Below are 17,034 nucleotides of genomic sequence, written 5' to 3'. Positions count from 1 at the left end.
CGAGATGGTTAACTCAGTTGGGCCTAGCCGCAGAAAATTCTAGGCGGGCTCTGCTGAGTCAGCGGCGGCTGCGAGGAACGTCGTCCGTCGTTTTGATAGCAAACGGGCGACATCCAGGCCTGATATGTTGAATATCAGGCTGTTCTCGCGCCGGAGAAGGGGAACGCGGACGGGGAGCCGGTAGAGGCTATGCAACCCTTACTCCTCGCCCTTGTTCTTCTTCTTGGACGCCTCGTCGTTGGCATCCACTGCGTCGTTTCGACATCTCTTCTCTGGTTTTGGGCGCGTCGAACCCCCTGTGCTGCTTGCAGCGGCAAACCCTTGCCCTTGCCCTTGAGCCCCATGCAGGCCAACAACTAGAGAGTCGGACCTCTGTAGCTGCTGGCCCAGCTGGTAGATGGAGCTCTGGAGCTTCTCGTTAAAGTCTTGGAGTGTTTTATACTCCTTGTCCTTCTTCTTTATCGCCTCTTTCAACGTCTCAACCCTTTTCTCCAGCAACGCGACCTCCTCGTCGGGCGTCGCTGGAGCTGTCTCGACAGGGGTTTTCGTTGTCTTGGTGGCGTTGGCGTTGCTCAGGGCTTGTCGGGCTCGGAGAAGCTCTGACTCCAGCGATTGGACCTGGTTGGTGAAACGGATCTGTCTTTCGACGTATCCTCGTTCCGTCTGCCTGGCAGCTTGCACCTTCGTGCGAAGCTGGGCGTTCTCGTGAACCAGTCGCTCGTCTGGAGCCAGGCTAACCCGTTGGTTTGCCAAGTGCAGCTGTTGCTGAAGGTCATGGATCAGTGCTTCCTGTTCCATGACCTTTACCACGGAGTTTTCAAGGACCGCCTTCTCGACTGTCGTACCTTGCATTTTCTCCTGGTACTTTTTCAACAGCTGCACTTCTTCTGTAAGCGCTCGTTCCCGTGTGGAGAGATCGTTGATCTTGTGCACATACTCCGCAACCCGCTGCTCTATAGCAGCCGCGAGGGATGCGTCGAATTGCTGCATAAGATCGGCACGTTCGGCTTGGACCTGGTGCGCCAGCATTTCGAATTCGCCCTGCTTGCTCTCCAGGGCAGCGTTGACAAAGGCCACCTCGCTACCCAGAGCCGAGACTCGGGCAACGGAGGCAGCCAGCTGTCCCTGGAGTTCTGTTATCATGTCGGCGTTGTTGTCACTGACAGCAGGAGCAGCAGGGGCGATGGCGCCATCCATGGTCGTATCGTCATCTTGTGGCCCGGCGATGACAGGAAGAGTCTCCTGTGTCTCGTCGACACAGTTTTGCTCGAGCATAGTGGTTTGCTCAAGCAACTGCTTGTCCTCGGTTTAGACTTGCTGGGCTTTCTGGTTGAGCTCCAGCTGCAGAGACTCCTTTTCTTCCTTCAAAGCCGCGATCTCGTCATCTTTCTCTGCGAGGAATGCCTCGTACATTGCCTCCATCGAAAGCATATCTCCCTCCGGGTCATTCGAGGGAGAAGTGCCTTGCTTGGCACCCCGAATCTTGGTTGCGCTCCTCCTCAAGGCTGGAGATAGCGCGGTCCTTCTGCTCCACCAACAACTGGAGATTTCCAGCCGCGAGGGTTCGATCCGCAAGTTGTGCCTTGAGGTCAGCCACGACAGAGTCGTGCTGTTTCTTAAGGTCAGCATCTTCGATGTCCCGCTCGCCGCTTTCCATCTCCAGTGTAGCAATGGAGCGAATTTGCGCGCTGTTCCGAGCCGTAAGGTCGGCAACAACCTTCGATTGGGCCTCTAGCGCGATGGTGGCTTTGACGGTGGCGTTCTCTTGGGCGGACAGTCGTTTGAGACAATTCGCGTGGCCGGTTACGAGTGAGCGTCTGTGGAGGCGTCTTGCTCTGTTGAGTTGTCGCTTGAGCAGGACGGCCTGGCTGTTGTCAGAACGCATCTCATCGCATATGGCTGACCGGGTCGCGTTTGTCTCGTCCGACGCCGCATTTCGCAGCTCCAGGAACTGGGTGCTGAGCTGGGCCTGCAGGGCACTGTTGGTGGATTCGAGAGCTTTGACTTGCTCCTGCAGGCCGGTCATCCTGACCTCTTGGTCGTAAACTTGGCCTCTTTCAGTGGCCAGGAGTGACCTCAGTTCAGCACATTCATCTTGCGTGTCCAGCAGGGACTGTTGCTTGGTCATGAGCTCAAGTGCTAGCTCATGAGCCTCTCTGCGCAGGCGAACATCAGTCAATTTGGAATTGCTGCTGGCACGTTCCAGTTCCTGGATTCGGGAAGCCATCTGGGTCATCACGGCGAGGTGCTTGTCGGTGTCGTCGTTGGCGTTGGCGTTAGAGCTGCCATTGTCGCTGGCGTGGTCTCGCTTGGTGCCCTCGACGGTGCGGTTGTCGGCGCCGTGATGATGGCCAGATGGCTGGGGGTCGACGGGCATTTCAACAACGCTGACCGTGGCATCGCCATTGACTGCCGCAGCAGTATCCGCAAAGACAGAGGATAAGCCATCCATCCATACGAGGAAGTCACTCTCGACGTGGAACTGGATGAAACCCCATTCCGTAATGTGGTACACGCAGACAGCAGCCAATACCGCGGTGAATGCAACGAGTTGAAACATCTCCCAGTTCTAGAGACGACGGGTTAGCATCCATCTTTTGGGCAGCTTATCAGGGGTGGACATTGACATACATAGAGATGGGCCTCTTCGAATTCAACCCATCTGTCCACGAGTTCAAAACCAACGAGCTCACCCTCGCAGAAGAGCCGTTGGAAACTGACATCGCGTGCCCTCTGTAGGGGAGTGGGATGTTTGCGTATCCGTTGTAGTGACAGCCTAGTGACTGCACTCCTGAATTGTCCGTGAACGCGCCAAACATCCCGTACCAGAAGGCAAGCAATGGGGGGCCCATCTTACAACAGGCCACCACAAACGTGATCAGAAGCTATTTAACGGAAATGTTAGTATGAAAAACCGTCGTGATGTCACAGCGAGCAGAGAAGGTGAAAAAAAAAGGGGGGGGGGGGGGGGGGGGGGGGGGGAAGGGGATTGACTTACGGCCATCGCTCCGACTTGTGGCAGATCCTCTCGGATCGCAAGGTCGGAGTAGATGTCTTCGGCCCATTGAGGACGGAGCAGCGAATACGCCATGTCGTAGGCAGTCCCGATGACGAGAGCTACCAACCCCAGTACGTCTCCCGTCGAGAGTGCGCGCCAGATTGACGATCTCATGATGCCCCTGAGGACAGCACGAGCGGCGTGCACGAGGAGGGAGTTGGTACTGGGACCACTGCATATGGCGAATGCAGTGAGGACGATGACGCTGAACACCGTTGGGCATATTGTCGCGTAGTCTACGACTGACCACGCAAGCAGGGGCTTCTCCCAGCCCAGAAACAGGAGGTAGTTGTCGACATCGTCGGCTGATATGTTGATGGCGGCCTTGACGGCAGCCGCCATGGCAGCCGGAGAATCGATGTCGTGGGCGGCGGCAATGCTTCGGATGAAGCCTACCATCGTGACTAGCAAGCACAAGATGGTAAGGGACGACATCTTGAACCGTGATACTGTTGGCGTTGGCAGTGGGAGGAGGTCTTGACTTGAGTGGTCGAGTCGTTGATGTAGACTACGAAAAGAAGAACGTCGAGGAAGGACGGACGAGCTTCTTCTTCTCAAGTCTTCGGACTTCTGGCTGTCGAATCAGGGACTGCAACCTCGCGTTTTGATGAACGAGGGAGTCAACCTGGTAGGAGCAGGGGGTGACTTGGTTGTCGAAGTCGAAGAGCGAGGGCGTCTGGACGTTGGTAATGGTCAAAGACGCGTCGAAAGCGCGAAGAAAGCCGATATGGGGTTGACGGGATACGGCTTTGTTGATAATGTCTTCAGCGAGCTTTCGAGAGAGAGAAAAGAGGGGGGCAGTCTCTGAATCGATATGTGGGGTGGCACGATATCGAGCGAGGAGAGCAGTGCAGCCTGAAATTGATAGCTTTGAGGTAACGAGCTTTTGCAAGGAATGCAGTGAGGAGAGACTTGAGAAAGGAGGAGAGAGAGAGGTTGCAAGCGAGAGGGGAGGCTGGTGAGAGAAGATATTTATATTCGCCCAAACGGCGCTAGGGACTAGCGAAGATTCCTCGAGCCGGTGAAGCAGGACAGTGAAGAGGGGGAGGACAAAGAGACTGAGCTTGTGAAGTCATCAGAGTGAAGAGTTCTCACCTCACTTGGTGTTTTCACCTCACTTGGTGTTGTTGACCAGCGAAGCTTCTAGGAGGACAGGTCTATAACAGAGCACCAGCAGGACACCAAGAGCAGGACAGGACAGAATAGGGGCCTGGCTGGATGGGGAGATATACTAGTAGACTACTTCTATAGCTTCTTAGAGGTATATGGATAGGGGAAGGCCGCTGGCATATATATATATATATATCTTGGTGGACAAGGCAAGCTAGATATCAGGCAAAGTGATAGCTTTGATATGGCAAGTTGCGTCTTCCTACCACTGGTATTGGCAAGCTCCAGGGCCGTCACCAGCATATAAGTAGATGAAACAATACACCAAGGCACATTGTGGATAAGTACGAGCAGACTATCTCAAGTTCCAGACAATAAACAAGAGGTATATGGTTAGGTGGACAATCGCATTGTTTGCATATATAAACATCCTACGATAAAGGGATTTCCTCGATAAAAGCTGGCAGTATCGAACGCTCATATAAATTCTTTTTCTAGATCAGTCTATACATCTGCTACCTTATCCTTCTTTAAAAGAGGATTTGACCCGATCAGCCAACAAAACCCCATCTGTGGGGGGACTGGTCTCTAGTACATAAGATAGTGTCTTTTCAAGCAAACAAAAAAGGAAATAGTGATGATGGCATAAACATGTGCCAACTGCGCTCGGGCAAGCATCTTGTTTCCAAGAAGATGTCTATATACTGCTGAAAACACGATGGAGAAAGGATAGTCGATATATCGAGGAAAAGGGAGTCCGCGTCGTGGAAGGAGGACGTCCAGGTTGAGTTGGTCATGTGATCTTGATCTACGTCACATGACACAGGGTTTCGTGAGAAGGGCGAGCAAGATGATGTTGATAAGAAGGCTGGATCAGTAGTGGAGCGTCTCCTTGATGGCATCGTAGATTCCTGGCAAGGTTAGCGCAGGTCCTCTCATACGTAAAAGAAGGGGCGAGGGAAAAATCAGAAAAGAAGTGGCAGGGGAATGAACTTACTGGTGACGTCTGGCATGTTGAACCGCTCATAGATTAGGCCAGTGTGGACATCCCAGCCGGTGACACGCTTGACGGGGGCTTCAAGGCTCAAGAAGGCGCCCTCCTGGATGCTTGCAGCGACCTCGGCACCCACGCCGGCGTTCAGCATACTCTCGTGGACGACGATGGCACGGCCGGTCTTGCGCACGCTTTCGAGCACCGTCTGTCGGTCCCAAGGGTAGATGCAGCGGAGATCGATAAGCTCGATACTGGCGCCCTTGAAATCTTTCTCTGCGGCAGCAATGGCTTGGCTGCACAAGTACAACGGCTGGCCGTAGGAGATGACTGTGACATCGGCACCCTTTTTGATGACGTCCGCCTTGTCAAGGGGGAGGGTATATGACTCGGTGGGGACATGCTCGACAGCTGCACGGTAGAGGATCTTGGGTTCCATGAAGATGACCGGATCGTTGGAGTGAAGGATGGCGTTGAGCAGGAGGCCCTTTGCCTGGGTGGGGGAGCGCGCCATGACGACACGGAGTCCAGGGACATGGCTGAAGAGCGCCTCGGGAGACTGCGAGTGATATAGGGCACCATGTCCAACACCGCCACAGGGCATGCGGACGACCAGCCCGCCGATGTGCCCGCCCGTTGCGCCCTCACGGTACCTGAACTTGGCCGCCTCGTTGACGAGCTGATCGAATGCAGGGAAGACGTAGTCGGCAAACTGGATCTCAGCCACGGGCTTGAACCCTTCGGCGGCAGCACCGATGCCGAACCCAACAATCCCTTGCTCCGTCAGCGGGGTGTTGAAGACACGCTCTGAGCCGAACTCAGTCTGCAGGTCGACCGAGCACCGGAAGACGCCTCCAAAGGCCACATCTTCACCGAACAGGAGAACGCGCTCGTCCGCTGCGAGGGCGGTCCGGAGAGCGGCATTGATGGACTGGTACAGGTTGAGGCGCTTCGTGGGGGCGTTGGCGGGCAGCTCCTTGCTGGCGGAGAGCGAGGAGGGAGCGTGGTGGAGGAGCGGCGTGGTGCCGTAGTTGATGGGCAGGTTCATGGTTGCGCCAGGGGCATGGGAGGAGTACAGACGGGCGCATCTCTGCGCAGACGATATCGTCACTGGCCTTGACGATGCGGGCTGTCTGGCTAGAAGCTGTCTGAGGGCGGTTCGGGACGCCATAGCGTTAGGTGTTTGCGTGTATAGTCCTGCTACTCCTCCGGCGGTGGGTATAGGTCAATGGGCGGCCGGCGGCGAGGATGCAGTCTGCAGCATCTATCCCAGGGTCGAGCGATGGATGAGGAAGAAGATGAAGACGAGGAAGAAGACGCAGACGAACAGGCAGGACGAGGACGAGCAGTTGCTTTTTCCTCTTCGGGCGACGCTGAGGGCGGGCGGGACTGGGGGCCGAGGTTAACCGGGGTCACGTGGCCAATGCTTGGTCATGTTAATATATCACGTGATTGTTTGAATCATCATATCACGTGGTTTTCGGCCTCCGAACTCCGAACTCCGGGAAAGTTATTCCGGAAGTTAGTTTTAGCCCCACAAAGGTAGACCCTGGCTTCAAGTATATATACGAAGTTGCACTGTCGACATGAAACGAGAGGTGAGGTGCTAGATGGTTAGCACAGTCAGCGAGACCAATTTATCTATTGTGACCTTTAATATCGTTATAGAGGCTTCATTAAAATCGAGGAGGATGGAAATCCAAGCTACCGCCGTCGGGAATCTGCCAACTCCGGCAGGTGAACTAGCGTCTGAACAGGAGATCCGTGAACTCCAACATGTCTCAGCTCCTCTGTCAGTGGGTGTTTGGCTGGCCGCACTCGTTGGTTATGATTGAGCGGTTTGCCTATTACGGTACACAGACGCTTTTTCGTGAGTAGTACTCCTTGTAAGAAGTTTATAGAGGGTGCTGACGTCGAGTATATTCTAGAGAACTATATTCAGAATAGCCCAACAGATGTTATCCCTGGAGCAATGGGCCTAGGGAAATCTAATGCAACAACAGTGAATCTGGCATTCACTATTATGGTCAATCTACTTCCTGTGCCCACCTCTTTTCTTGTCGATGGTTGGCTGGGAAGATTCTTATCACTATAAGTATTTACAGCGTGAGGATAATGTCCCGATCTATACATATGATCAAGCTTTCCTACTAATAACTTATTTATATATATAGAATTTATGCCGTGGGCTCCACGGTTTTGTTCGCTACCTCATTTCCTTCACAAATGCAAATTGGAATTTCCACAATTGGATTTATCCCAGCAGTGATTCTTATTGCTATTGGGCTTGCGGGCGTTCAAGCTGCCGCACAACCCTTTATTGGTAACATATTTAACTCTTCTTTTGCGAAAGAGCAACTACCAAAAACAACGAGGAAGTCTCTGACAGAATATCTAGCGGACCAGTATACTGAGACAAAAATGCGGATTAGGGTGAACAAACGCGGCGAAAGGGTGGTGGAAGATTTGGCAATGACCATTCAATACATATATAATGTAAATTATTGGTATGCACGGGTGACTCTTGAACTAAAACCATCGCCCCGCTGGCTAATTAGCTTTGTTTAGGATGGTCAACTTAGGTTCGCTCGGGAGTATTGCCACAACGCTTATGGAGAAATACATTGGCTACTGGTCGGCATACTTGCTAGATGTCTGTGCCGTGGTTCTCTGTGTGATTATCATCCAATTGGCGCGACCGAAGTTTGGTACGCTGTCTACCTCAGCTTTGAATCTTAACTACTCGAGGCTATGACTAATGTATAGTGGCTTGTTGTAGTTCATCCTCCTGTTCATGGAGCGGTCCTCCCTCGCACAGCTCGTTGTTCATGGTATGCTGTGCAAAGTAGATTTGACCTCGACGCAGCCTTGCCAGAAAGCCAGCTTCGAACACACAATAGGGTCGTTCCATGGGACAAGGAGTTCATTAATGAGTTGCGAGATGCTCTATCCGCTTTTAAGATCTGGTATGTTATCCTTTGATTAATACCATAGCTTTAATGGTGTATAGAGGAAACACTGACCAGCGACAGCGTTGGATGGCCTATCTTCTGGGTTTGTATGGGTGAAGGCGCCCAAGTCTCTATATCCCAAGCTGGCCAGATGGAAACTCACGGAGTCCCTAATGATCTTATCAAATCCTCAAACCCTATTGCGTATATGATCATTGGTGTAATGGTACAAAAGTACTGTACCCATTGCTACAACGATACAAGATCCGATTCAGCCCAATTAATCGGATCTCCCTTGGATTTGCTATCATGTCCGTGGCCATGGCTTATGCGGCTGTCGTGCAGGCACTTATCTACAAGGCGGGCCCTTGCTATACATATCCTCTCGCGTGCGTTGCGTCACAAGGCGGGAAGATCCCTAACTACGTCCATGTGCTAGTACAGCTACCAGTATATATTATCATTGCGCTTGCGGAGGTGTTCTGCTGGCCTACTGGTTCCGAATACACCTACTCCCACTCCCCCGATAGTATGAAATCAATCCTGCAGGCCTGCTACACTGGAACGGCTGGTCTGGGGTACTTGCTCCGAATGGCGTTAACGCCTCTCACCAAAGATCCTTTGCTCATCGTGCTCTGGTCAGTTGTAGCAGGGATGATGTTTATAACAACATGCTGGTTTCGAATTGCGTTTCAACACTACTGAACACAATCTCCATAATGAGGGGGGTGTTCAAGACTTATAAGCGCGACCTCCGTATCACTCTCCCCATTGCTCCTTCTACACAAATTTGCTAAGATATATAGTTCCTTCCCCTAAATACATATACCCCGTGTCTTACCCTACTCGGAAGGCACAACCAGGGACCACTTAGGCATGTTTTCCACCATGGGCCTCTATCTACTATCAAATTTCAATACTTCAGGTTATCATCGTTAGCAAATTCTGCCTTGAAGATAATATTAGAGTTAATCTAATAGAGATTCTTCCATTCTTGTGGCCACGGAGCTAGAAGATATGCTATATCCATGGCCCGTTCTGAAGGATCTTATCTCTCCCTAGGAATGTTGGGCCTCAATAATTAGAGCCCTCTTACTCTTTTACAAAATACAACAAACATTCCACTATGGCGAATACCCCTCGAGCATCCTTTTGGTCCTCTGAACAGAAGGGTTTCGAATCTTATTGGTGACGTTATTCTGATTGTATTTGCTCTATCGTATTGTTTTTGGTTGAGATCTGTCTGGTTTTGGCATAATGCACGCAGTATATATTGATTCAAAGATTTGCTGCCAGCTAAGCTAAGCTAGTACCTGTTGACGCAATAAAGGCATATAAAACGAAAGCGACAGGTAAAGACAGGCAAAGACAGGTGCTAGTGTACTATGTTATGTACTTATAGCACGAACAAAAAACATTGATGGTCTAATAGGCAGCTTACACCACAGTGCTGTTAGAACGCCAATCATGAACCCGAGCGTAACGATCCGACTTCTTATAAGCTGCAGCAACGTTCACCGTACCCATCTTTGCGGTGGTAGAAACGGTCTGGGACTCCAAGTCAAAACAATCCGTGTTTTCACCCTTAATATCCGAGCAGAATACATACAAGGCCTTGGCTTCCATGTCACAGAAGAGCTTCTCCCCAATATGGACAAAGTCCGGACCCATGGATGAATCAGACATGCACAGTTTCTTGGCCGAGTGATGTTCGGAGTCGCTGATAACCAACTCAGAGTCGGCCCACTCAGGACGACGGGTAGATCGACGAGCGCGGGAAGGCGTGCTTCGCTTTTTCTTGACAGAGAAATTGATTGTGCTAGGGTCATCCTCCTCGCGCAAGCCAAAATCGATGTTATTGCAGAGTCTCTTTGGGTCCTTGTTGTTCTCATCATGTTGGTCTTCCGAGTAGGCGGGCCATCGCACCTGGAATCCAGTCTTTGGCTGGTCTCCATTCTTGTCAATCCAGAAGCAGTTGGGCTGGTAATCTTTCTTGTCACTTATGTATAGGTTGCTTGGGAACCAAGTGCCGCCGCATGGTTCGCTAAAGTCGCCTGTCACAGCGTATTTATTGCCGCCGCGGTCATCGGTCCAGGGTGTCGTCACCCAGGCAATGCAGATGGCGTCATCGTTGGCCGAGAATAAAGAGTAGACTCCCTGATTATCGTGCTGGACTTTGACTTCGCCCACATTTCCATTTTCAACTCTCCCAGGGTCGACAGTCATACCAACAAAATCCCCGACCTCATTCCATACTCGCCTGACTTGGTCTTAGTTTGTCTTCTTTTGTCTCTGGGGATCTCGAGAAGGGTCAATATATGAAGTTTAACGTACACGTTGGGGAGGTCACCGCCAGAATTGGAGACTTGCGGTCCATCAAGTGCAACGGCAACCTTGATGATCGAGCCGGAGTGGTCAGATCCTGGGGCGAATTGATCCAAACCAAATGAGATAATGCCCAATGCCCCAGAAATAATACCAAGCATGTTAACAAGAGCCATCTTGAGGATATCGAAGGTATATTCGGAATTGAAAGGAGACAATGGACTCTAGATTCTTGTGTTTTAGACTGCTTCTTGAGTGAATGGTTCACAACAATTGAGGTCTACGACTGCCTTTATATAGGCAATTCTCACAATGCCGCCACGGCCCTATGCATTCGTCCCATGCTTCATCTCTTGAATCCTTCGCCTATTGAATCACCCCAATGAACGAAGTATCAAGCCCAACGAAGCGTTTGTCTGAATCCTTCGAGGACAATCCTGTTTTTGTCCTGATACCATGGACGTGTGGGCAACAGGACGCTAGTGTGTGTCCGTTCGACTCTGGAATGGATAAAATGAAGCTAGAAAATATGAATCCTACCATGTATGGAGTGTTTATATACAGAGGACGGAGTATATCAAGCTGGCTTGCCCAATGAAGAATGTAATTTCAAGTTTTGCAAGGAGAAGCTATAAAAAAACCACGAAAGCAGGAGTTCAATAGTCAAAACGAGATTATTACATGAGCTAGTAGCTTCAGTTTCCTTATCGGGTATTCCGGTATCTCAATTTGACGTAAAATAGTACACGCCTTATCAGAAATAAAGTCTAACGCACGGTGATCTTGGCGTTTCTAGAAAACTTCTACCTTCATTTTAAGTTGTGATAGAACAACATGCAAAAGCTCCAAAAGCTCTAATGCTCCAAATGAGCTTCCGCCTTATCCTAGATACGGAACAGCTTTCCAAGAGACGATGTCACTACTAGGTGAGGGCCCTCACGGGGCCAAGCTGGTTTATTGTGGCAAAAATGTGATTGATACGTATGGAGTACTCCATTCAAAGTACTCTATATAAACTGATGCACATCGACAACAGAAATATCAATGAACATTGCAGGGGTATAGTAAGGTTCTGGACCTGAACATCGCCCGACAGGAACCTTGCAGGATGCCGAGTAACGCCCGAAAGCCGCATGAGGCCCTCCTGCCTTGGAAATTAGTAGCCACGTTCAGTAGGGCGGTGCTCGAAGGGTGAATCAAGAGTCATGGCTGGGTCACAGTTCATGCATCATGACGTCGGAAGGAAGCGCCAAGATTGCGGCCCTCCCTATCCGATGGCCAAGGCTCTCCGAGACTCTCCGCTATTGCTATATCAGCGGAGCTATATGTGACGCAGTGGTACAGTGGTATGTTATATGATATGTAGTGAGGGAGCAACAGAGTCCACCTAACAGTTACCTCGAATTTTCCAGAATCGTAAGACTGGCTCCGGACTCGCACCTTATAACCACATAAACATCAACAACTATCTTACCTACCCAAGTATTCTACCTACACAGAATCATCATTACTTTCCAATCAGGCAATATCCCCAAAGAAATCATGCTTCATCTCAAAACATCTACCTTCGCTCTCCTCCTACCTCTATTCCTTTCTGCCATTTTTGCAGAAAATTCCAACCTAATTGGCTGCAATAAAGTCGGGTGCCCAACAGTCAACGCCAACCACCGCTGCAAAATTGAAGATATCACTCATATAGGGGTCGGGGTAGCTCCTATCCCAAATGTGCCTTCCGCACTAGAAGGCTTCTCCCTTGTGAAGGGTGTCAACGCGACTCTCAGCGGTAACGACGAGCGGGGACGTGCCTTCAACTCACTCTACTACCTGGCTACACCAGAGGATAAAGAGACTAATGGCCTTACTGGCTGTGCTGTCATCTTTAACGACCCACCATTCAAGAAATTCGAATATCCTATGAAAGAAGGCAAAATTGGTGATATCATAGTTAATATGACGGATAGCCGTGCTGCCACTGGGGTTTGTTCCGATGTTGTTGAGCAGGGCTGCATTGACTCGATTACGCAGCGGGCTGCGGATCTGAAGTACGACGCTAATAAGAATGCCTGTGAGATACTCGAGCGGGAGCTGAAGAAGGACTCCTTTGATCGATGTGCTGGATTCGGGGGCCAAGGTCATTCTCTCGGACAATTTACTGTTAAGTCGCTCGGGGATCTTAATGCAGTGAGAAACTCTTCGGATTGCTGGCCAGTACAGCGGAAGTCTGATCGACTGATGAAGATTACAGAGGTTACTTCTTATGTGAGTAGAGTGCTGTTTCACCATTTCTTGGCTATGTATATGTATCCCTTATTTGCATTACTAACTTCATGGGTCTATAGGGGAATAATACAGATACCTATGATGCTTACACCGAACAAGCGTATAAGATTAGCCCGGTCCTCACCGTTTTCGTCGGTGGAGATGATAGTCTTGTCGACCATACCTCCTCCCAGATGACGTGTTTGAAGGTTGTCACCGCAGAGGAGGGGATTGACGACCCTAATCGCTCTGGCAATTTGGCAGCGACTCTACAGAGAAGCGGGCTGGTTGTTGCTAGTATTGCCGCGCTCGTGGGGATTTATATAGTCCTGTAATTGGGCCAATACCCGGCTGCGTGTACGGCGGACTATATCGAGCATGTAGATAAAATTCTTTTTATTACTATAATAAGATAGTACACACTGATGTCAAAGGAATGATTGTACTTTTAAAAGCCCTAGAGAAACTAGTCCCGGTGAAAGATATAGGCGGTAGTAGAAGAGAAATGGGGGGGGAAATGAAAGAAAGGAGTCGCGAGTGTCAAAGCCTAGGTCAGTTATCTCGAAGATTTCTACCTAGCTATTATAGAAGAGATCGTCTTTGTATAGATAAAAGAATACTATATATATAACTAGGGGTTATATAGAGGGGGGCTTGGCCGTATTATAATTTAAGTTACTATATAGGTTATACCAAGTCCTTTATAATTGATTATATAAGGTAGTTATACTTTAGTCTAGACTGGGGACAGGTACGAGTTTTTTACCTGAACCGAATTGAACCAAACCCGACCGGGTTGCTACCGATCAAATAATCCTTTTTAAAAAACTTATTTTGATAAGTTAGGTATCCTTTAAATATCCAACTAGATATTAAGATATTAATTACTAAGCCAAAATCTAATTAATAATTAATAATTAAGCTTTAAATTACTCTATTTAATTAGTTTAATATCTATAAATAGAAAAAAATTTCAAAAATAGGCTAATCTAATAAAATTAGGAACTAAATAAAAAAATTAATATAATTAACTTATACCTAATTAATATCTAACTTATTTAATACTTAAACTTGTGGATATAGAATAATATAAATACCCGCTAGATTAAAATAGAATAGATCAAAAACCTGGCCTGAATTGACTCATCCCTAATCTACTTTAGTATATATATTATATTACTATTTATATATATCTTTCTTACTTCTACTATATATTTACTATATATATAATTGATTAATTAATTAATTAAATAAATAGATAAATAGTTATTTAATCTATATTATTAATATTACTATTCGCGATATATTTAGTAATACCTTTATATTATTTTTTATATAGAATAAATTATATTATAGTTAATATAAATACTTTAAACTAATAGTCTAATATTAATATTATTCTATTCTAGAGCTAAAAGTATATATTACTATATATCTATAAAAATCAGCTAAAAAACATATAAATTATATATAAGGCTTAATAGAAGAAGTAGAAAGTATATATAGCTATTTCTTTCTATTATCTTCTATTTTTTATCCAGACTAGGGGCGGGTTAAACATGAGGATGGACGCGCATAGGTATATCTATAGATGGTTTTTTATACCCACTATAGGCGTGGGCATTAGACTAGGGACGGGTCGATTCAAACCGAGTTTTTGATCTCTTCTAACTTGACCTAGTAGATATTTATATTATTTTATACCCACAAGTTTGAATATTAAATAAATTAGATATTAATTAGATATAAGTTAACTATATTAATATTTTTATTTAATCTCTAATTTAGTTAGATTAGTCTATTTTTAGAATTTTTTCTATTTATAGATATTATATTAGCTAAATAGAATAATTTAAAGCTTAATTCTTAATTATTAATTAGATTTTGGCTTAGTAATTAATATTTTAATACCTAGTTAGATATTTAAAGGATACTCGACTTATTAAAACAAGTTTTTTAAAAAGAATTACTTGACTAGTAGTAACCTATAGACTGAGGACAAGTCGATTCGAACCGAGTTTTTAGTCTATTCTATCTTAACCTAGTAGATATCTATATTATTTCATACCCGCGAGTTTGAGTATTAAATAAATCAGGTATTAACTAAGTATAAGTTGATTAATATTAATCTTTTTATTAAGTTTCTAATTTAGTTAGATTAGCCTATTTTTAAAACTTCTATTAACTAAATAGAGTAATTTAAAGCTTAATTCTTAATTAATAATTAGATTTTAGCTTAATAATTAATATTAGAATATCTAGTTAGATATCTAAAGGATACCTAACTTATTAAAATAAGTTTTTTAAAAAGGATTACTCGACTAATAGCAACTTAGTTATAAAGGGTTAGATTTTATTAACATCTTAAGTTTATATATATCTCTATACCATCTTTAGGAGAGGAAGAGGTTTTAAGGGATATTATCTCTAAATATTTATAGAATTTTAGTATATATAACCTTTATACTAATAGCTTAAAGAACGCGCGCTTAATATAAATTACTAGCTTTCCAGCCTATACTAGAGAGCTATATCACGCTCTCTTTACCTTTCTCTTTCTTTTCTATAAATTTTGTCTTTACTATTTAATACTTTCTAATTAGTTAAATTAAGCTATATTTAGCTATTAATATTATAAAACTTATTATTATTTTATTAAAATAGATATAATTAGAATTAGTATATTAGAAATTAGTATATTAGAATAAATATAATATAATTAGAATTAGTATATTGGATATTAGTATATTAGAAAGAAAGGAATAGATAACTATTAGTAATATAGTTAATAAAGAGAAGAGATAAAAGGATAGGAGAATATACTAAGCTAGATAGTGTCACAAGCTGACGGCGCTCCTTGATTACCTAAAGGTGATCAGAGGTTTATATCTGCCGTAAGACAGAAGGTACGAAGGTCTTAGAGAAAGCTTAGATTAGAAGTAAGTTATTATAGAAGATAGCTTAGTACTAGGGTAAGATAGAATACTATAGTAAGACTATCCCTTAGTTCTAAGTGTGGCTTTAGTTAGTGCCTGGGTTAGATAAAGGCTAAAGGTCTTTATAAGTAGTAAAGACAAAGTTGACCTATATTAATAGGCAAAGGGGTATTTAGTGAATATAGTATAAGATAACTAGAATGGTGCTTTATATTAAGTAGTATAGTAAAACTATAGCTAGTTTGATCGCGAGTATAAGACTCTTAATTCTAAGGTAATAAATATCTTTATATATATAGTATATATCTAGTAATAGGTACAATAGTTCTCCACCAAGGGGTTCCTATTACTCCTATTGGTTATTATGATAGTATTGATAGGAAGCTGCTAAGCCTGTCCTATTGGTCCTATCGCTATTAGTTACGTGACTAGTGCCCTCAAGGTCTGGCCCGTGATCCTCCTGTCTAATGAGTGTATATCCTGGGGCTGCGCCGCAGATAGTGTGTAACATTATCCCCTCCTTTCTTAACAAGTCGTCCTAACGCGCGTATATATAAACCTAGTTAGTTTCCTTCTCCTTGATTTATTATTGTGTTTTTCTTAAGTATGCCTTGCTATAGCTTGTTCTAAGGGTGTTACTAATATTCTAAAGTCTTCTAAAGATTCTTCCTCTATCTATACTTATATATTAAAAGAAAATATTATGAAAACTAGTATCGCGATGCCTTCCTATTATATTTATTATTTAGAAAATAGTGACCTCTATATTATATTATCTTATTCCATAAAGTGTTTAAAGTATATTTATATAGGTTGTCCTTATATTTATAATTATACACCTTCTTTATCTAACTAGGCTAAAGTTTGGTATAAAAAGGAAAAGTTGGAGTTAAAAGAGCGTGAGGCTTATAAGGAATCTTAGTAAATTTGTAAAGCCTTTTAAAAAGTATTAAATAATTCTAATACCTATCTTAATTGTCTTACTTATTAGTGTGAGTTTCTTTAGAATTATATTAGTAAGTTTATTAAATTATCTATTAAGACTATAGAGGAGTTAGAAAAGCTAGAGGAAGAGGAGAGTTGTCTGGCCGAGCTTTAAAAGTATGACTTCTAAAAGCTCCTAAGTAAACTAAGTTCTTTATTTAACCTTACTTTGTTCCTAGATCCTACTCTACTAGTCTCTTCTCCTAATACTAAGTCTATTAGTAAAACTCCTTTACTAGGCGCGGTGAATCCTTTAGATATCTAACTAGCTTATAAATATTTTCTAAGAAGTTATATTCTTTCTATTTAACTAAGTAGTAAGTTTATCTACTAATTACTTTCTTATTTAGAATCTTTTCAACTTTATATTCTTTTTCTTAATTTTCTAGTTATATTTCTAGTTTATATAGTTTAGCGTTC

The 17,034-nt window shown here is 45.1% G+C and overlaps 5 protein-coding genes across 5 annotated transcripts; 2 read left to right on the top strand and 3 right to left on the bottom strand.

Annotated features, from left to right (window-relative positions):
* Positions 1-198: 198 nt before the first annotated feature.
* GIQ15_03670 (uncharacterized protein) lies at positions 199-1,275 on the bottom strand (the record flags this gene model as incomplete). The annotated part of the gene is made up of 1 exon (XM_033551087.1): positions 199-1,275. One exon carries the CDS (start codon positions 1,273-1,275, stop codon positions 199-201), a length of 1,077 nt encoding a protein of 358 aa, XP_033408248.1.
* Positions 1,276-1,444: 169 nt separating this feature from the next.
* GIQ15_03669 (2-oxoisovalerate dehydrogenase subunit beta) lies at positions 1,445-6,330 on the bottom strand (the record flags this gene model as incomplete). The annotated part of the gene is made up of 7 exons (XM_033551086.1): positions 1,445-2,569; positions 2,632-2,662; positions 2,722-2,885; positions 2,999-3,534; positions 3,596-4,116; positions 4,177-4,201; positions 5,166-6,330. The coding sequence occupies 7 exons, from the start codon at positions 6,328-6,330 to the stop codon at positions 1,445-1,447; spliced, it is 3,567 nt and encodes a 1,188-aa protein (XP_033408247.1).
* A 1,055-nt stretch (positions 6,331-7,385) lies between these two features.
* Positions 7,386-8,815, top strand: GIQ15_03668 (oligopeptide transporter; the record flags this gene model as incomplete). The annotated part of the gene is made up of 5 exons (XM_033551085.1): positions 7,386-7,666; positions 7,728-7,867; positions 7,939-8,125; positions 8,192-8,336; positions 8,375-8,815. The coding sequence occupies 5 exons, from the start codon at positions 7,386-7,388 to the stop codon at positions 8,813-8,815; spliced, it is 1,194 nt and encodes a 397-aa protein (XP_033408246.1).
* Positions 8,816-9,547: 732 nt separating this feature from the next.
* On the bottom strand, positions 9,548-10,611 carry GIQ15_03667 (uncharacterized protein; the record flags this gene model as incomplete). The annotated part of the gene is made up of 2 exons (XM_033551084.1): positions 9,548-10,370; positions 10,445-10,611. 2 exons carry the CDS (start codon positions 10,609-10,611, stop codon positions 9,548-9,550), a joined length of 990 nt encoding a protein of 329 aa, XP_033408245.1.
* Positions 10,612-11,977: 1,366 nt separating this feature from the next.
* GIQ15_03666 (uncharacterized protein) lies at positions 11,978-13,029 on the top strand (the record flags this gene model as incomplete). Its single annotated transcript, XM_033551083.1, has 2 exons — positions 11,978-12,694; positions 12,775-13,029. 2 exons carry the CDS (start codon positions 11,978-11,980, stop codon positions 13,027-13,029), a joined length of 972 nt encoding a protein of 323 aa, XP_033408244.1.
* Positions 13,030-17,034: the final 4,005 nt, after the last annotated feature.

Source organism: Arthroderma uncinatum (assembly GCF_011692745.1).
Source record: "Arthroderma uncinatum strain CBS 119779 chromosome Unknown scaffold2, whole genome shotgun sequence".
In the NCBI taxonomy this organism is placed as follows: domain Eukaryota; kingdom Fungi; phylum Ascomycota; class Eurotiomycetes; order Onygenales; family Arthrodermataceae; genus Arthroderma; species Arthroderma uncinatum.
Note: the sequence above shows the minus strand (reverse complement) of the source record. Positions and strands in the feature narration are given on the sequence as shown.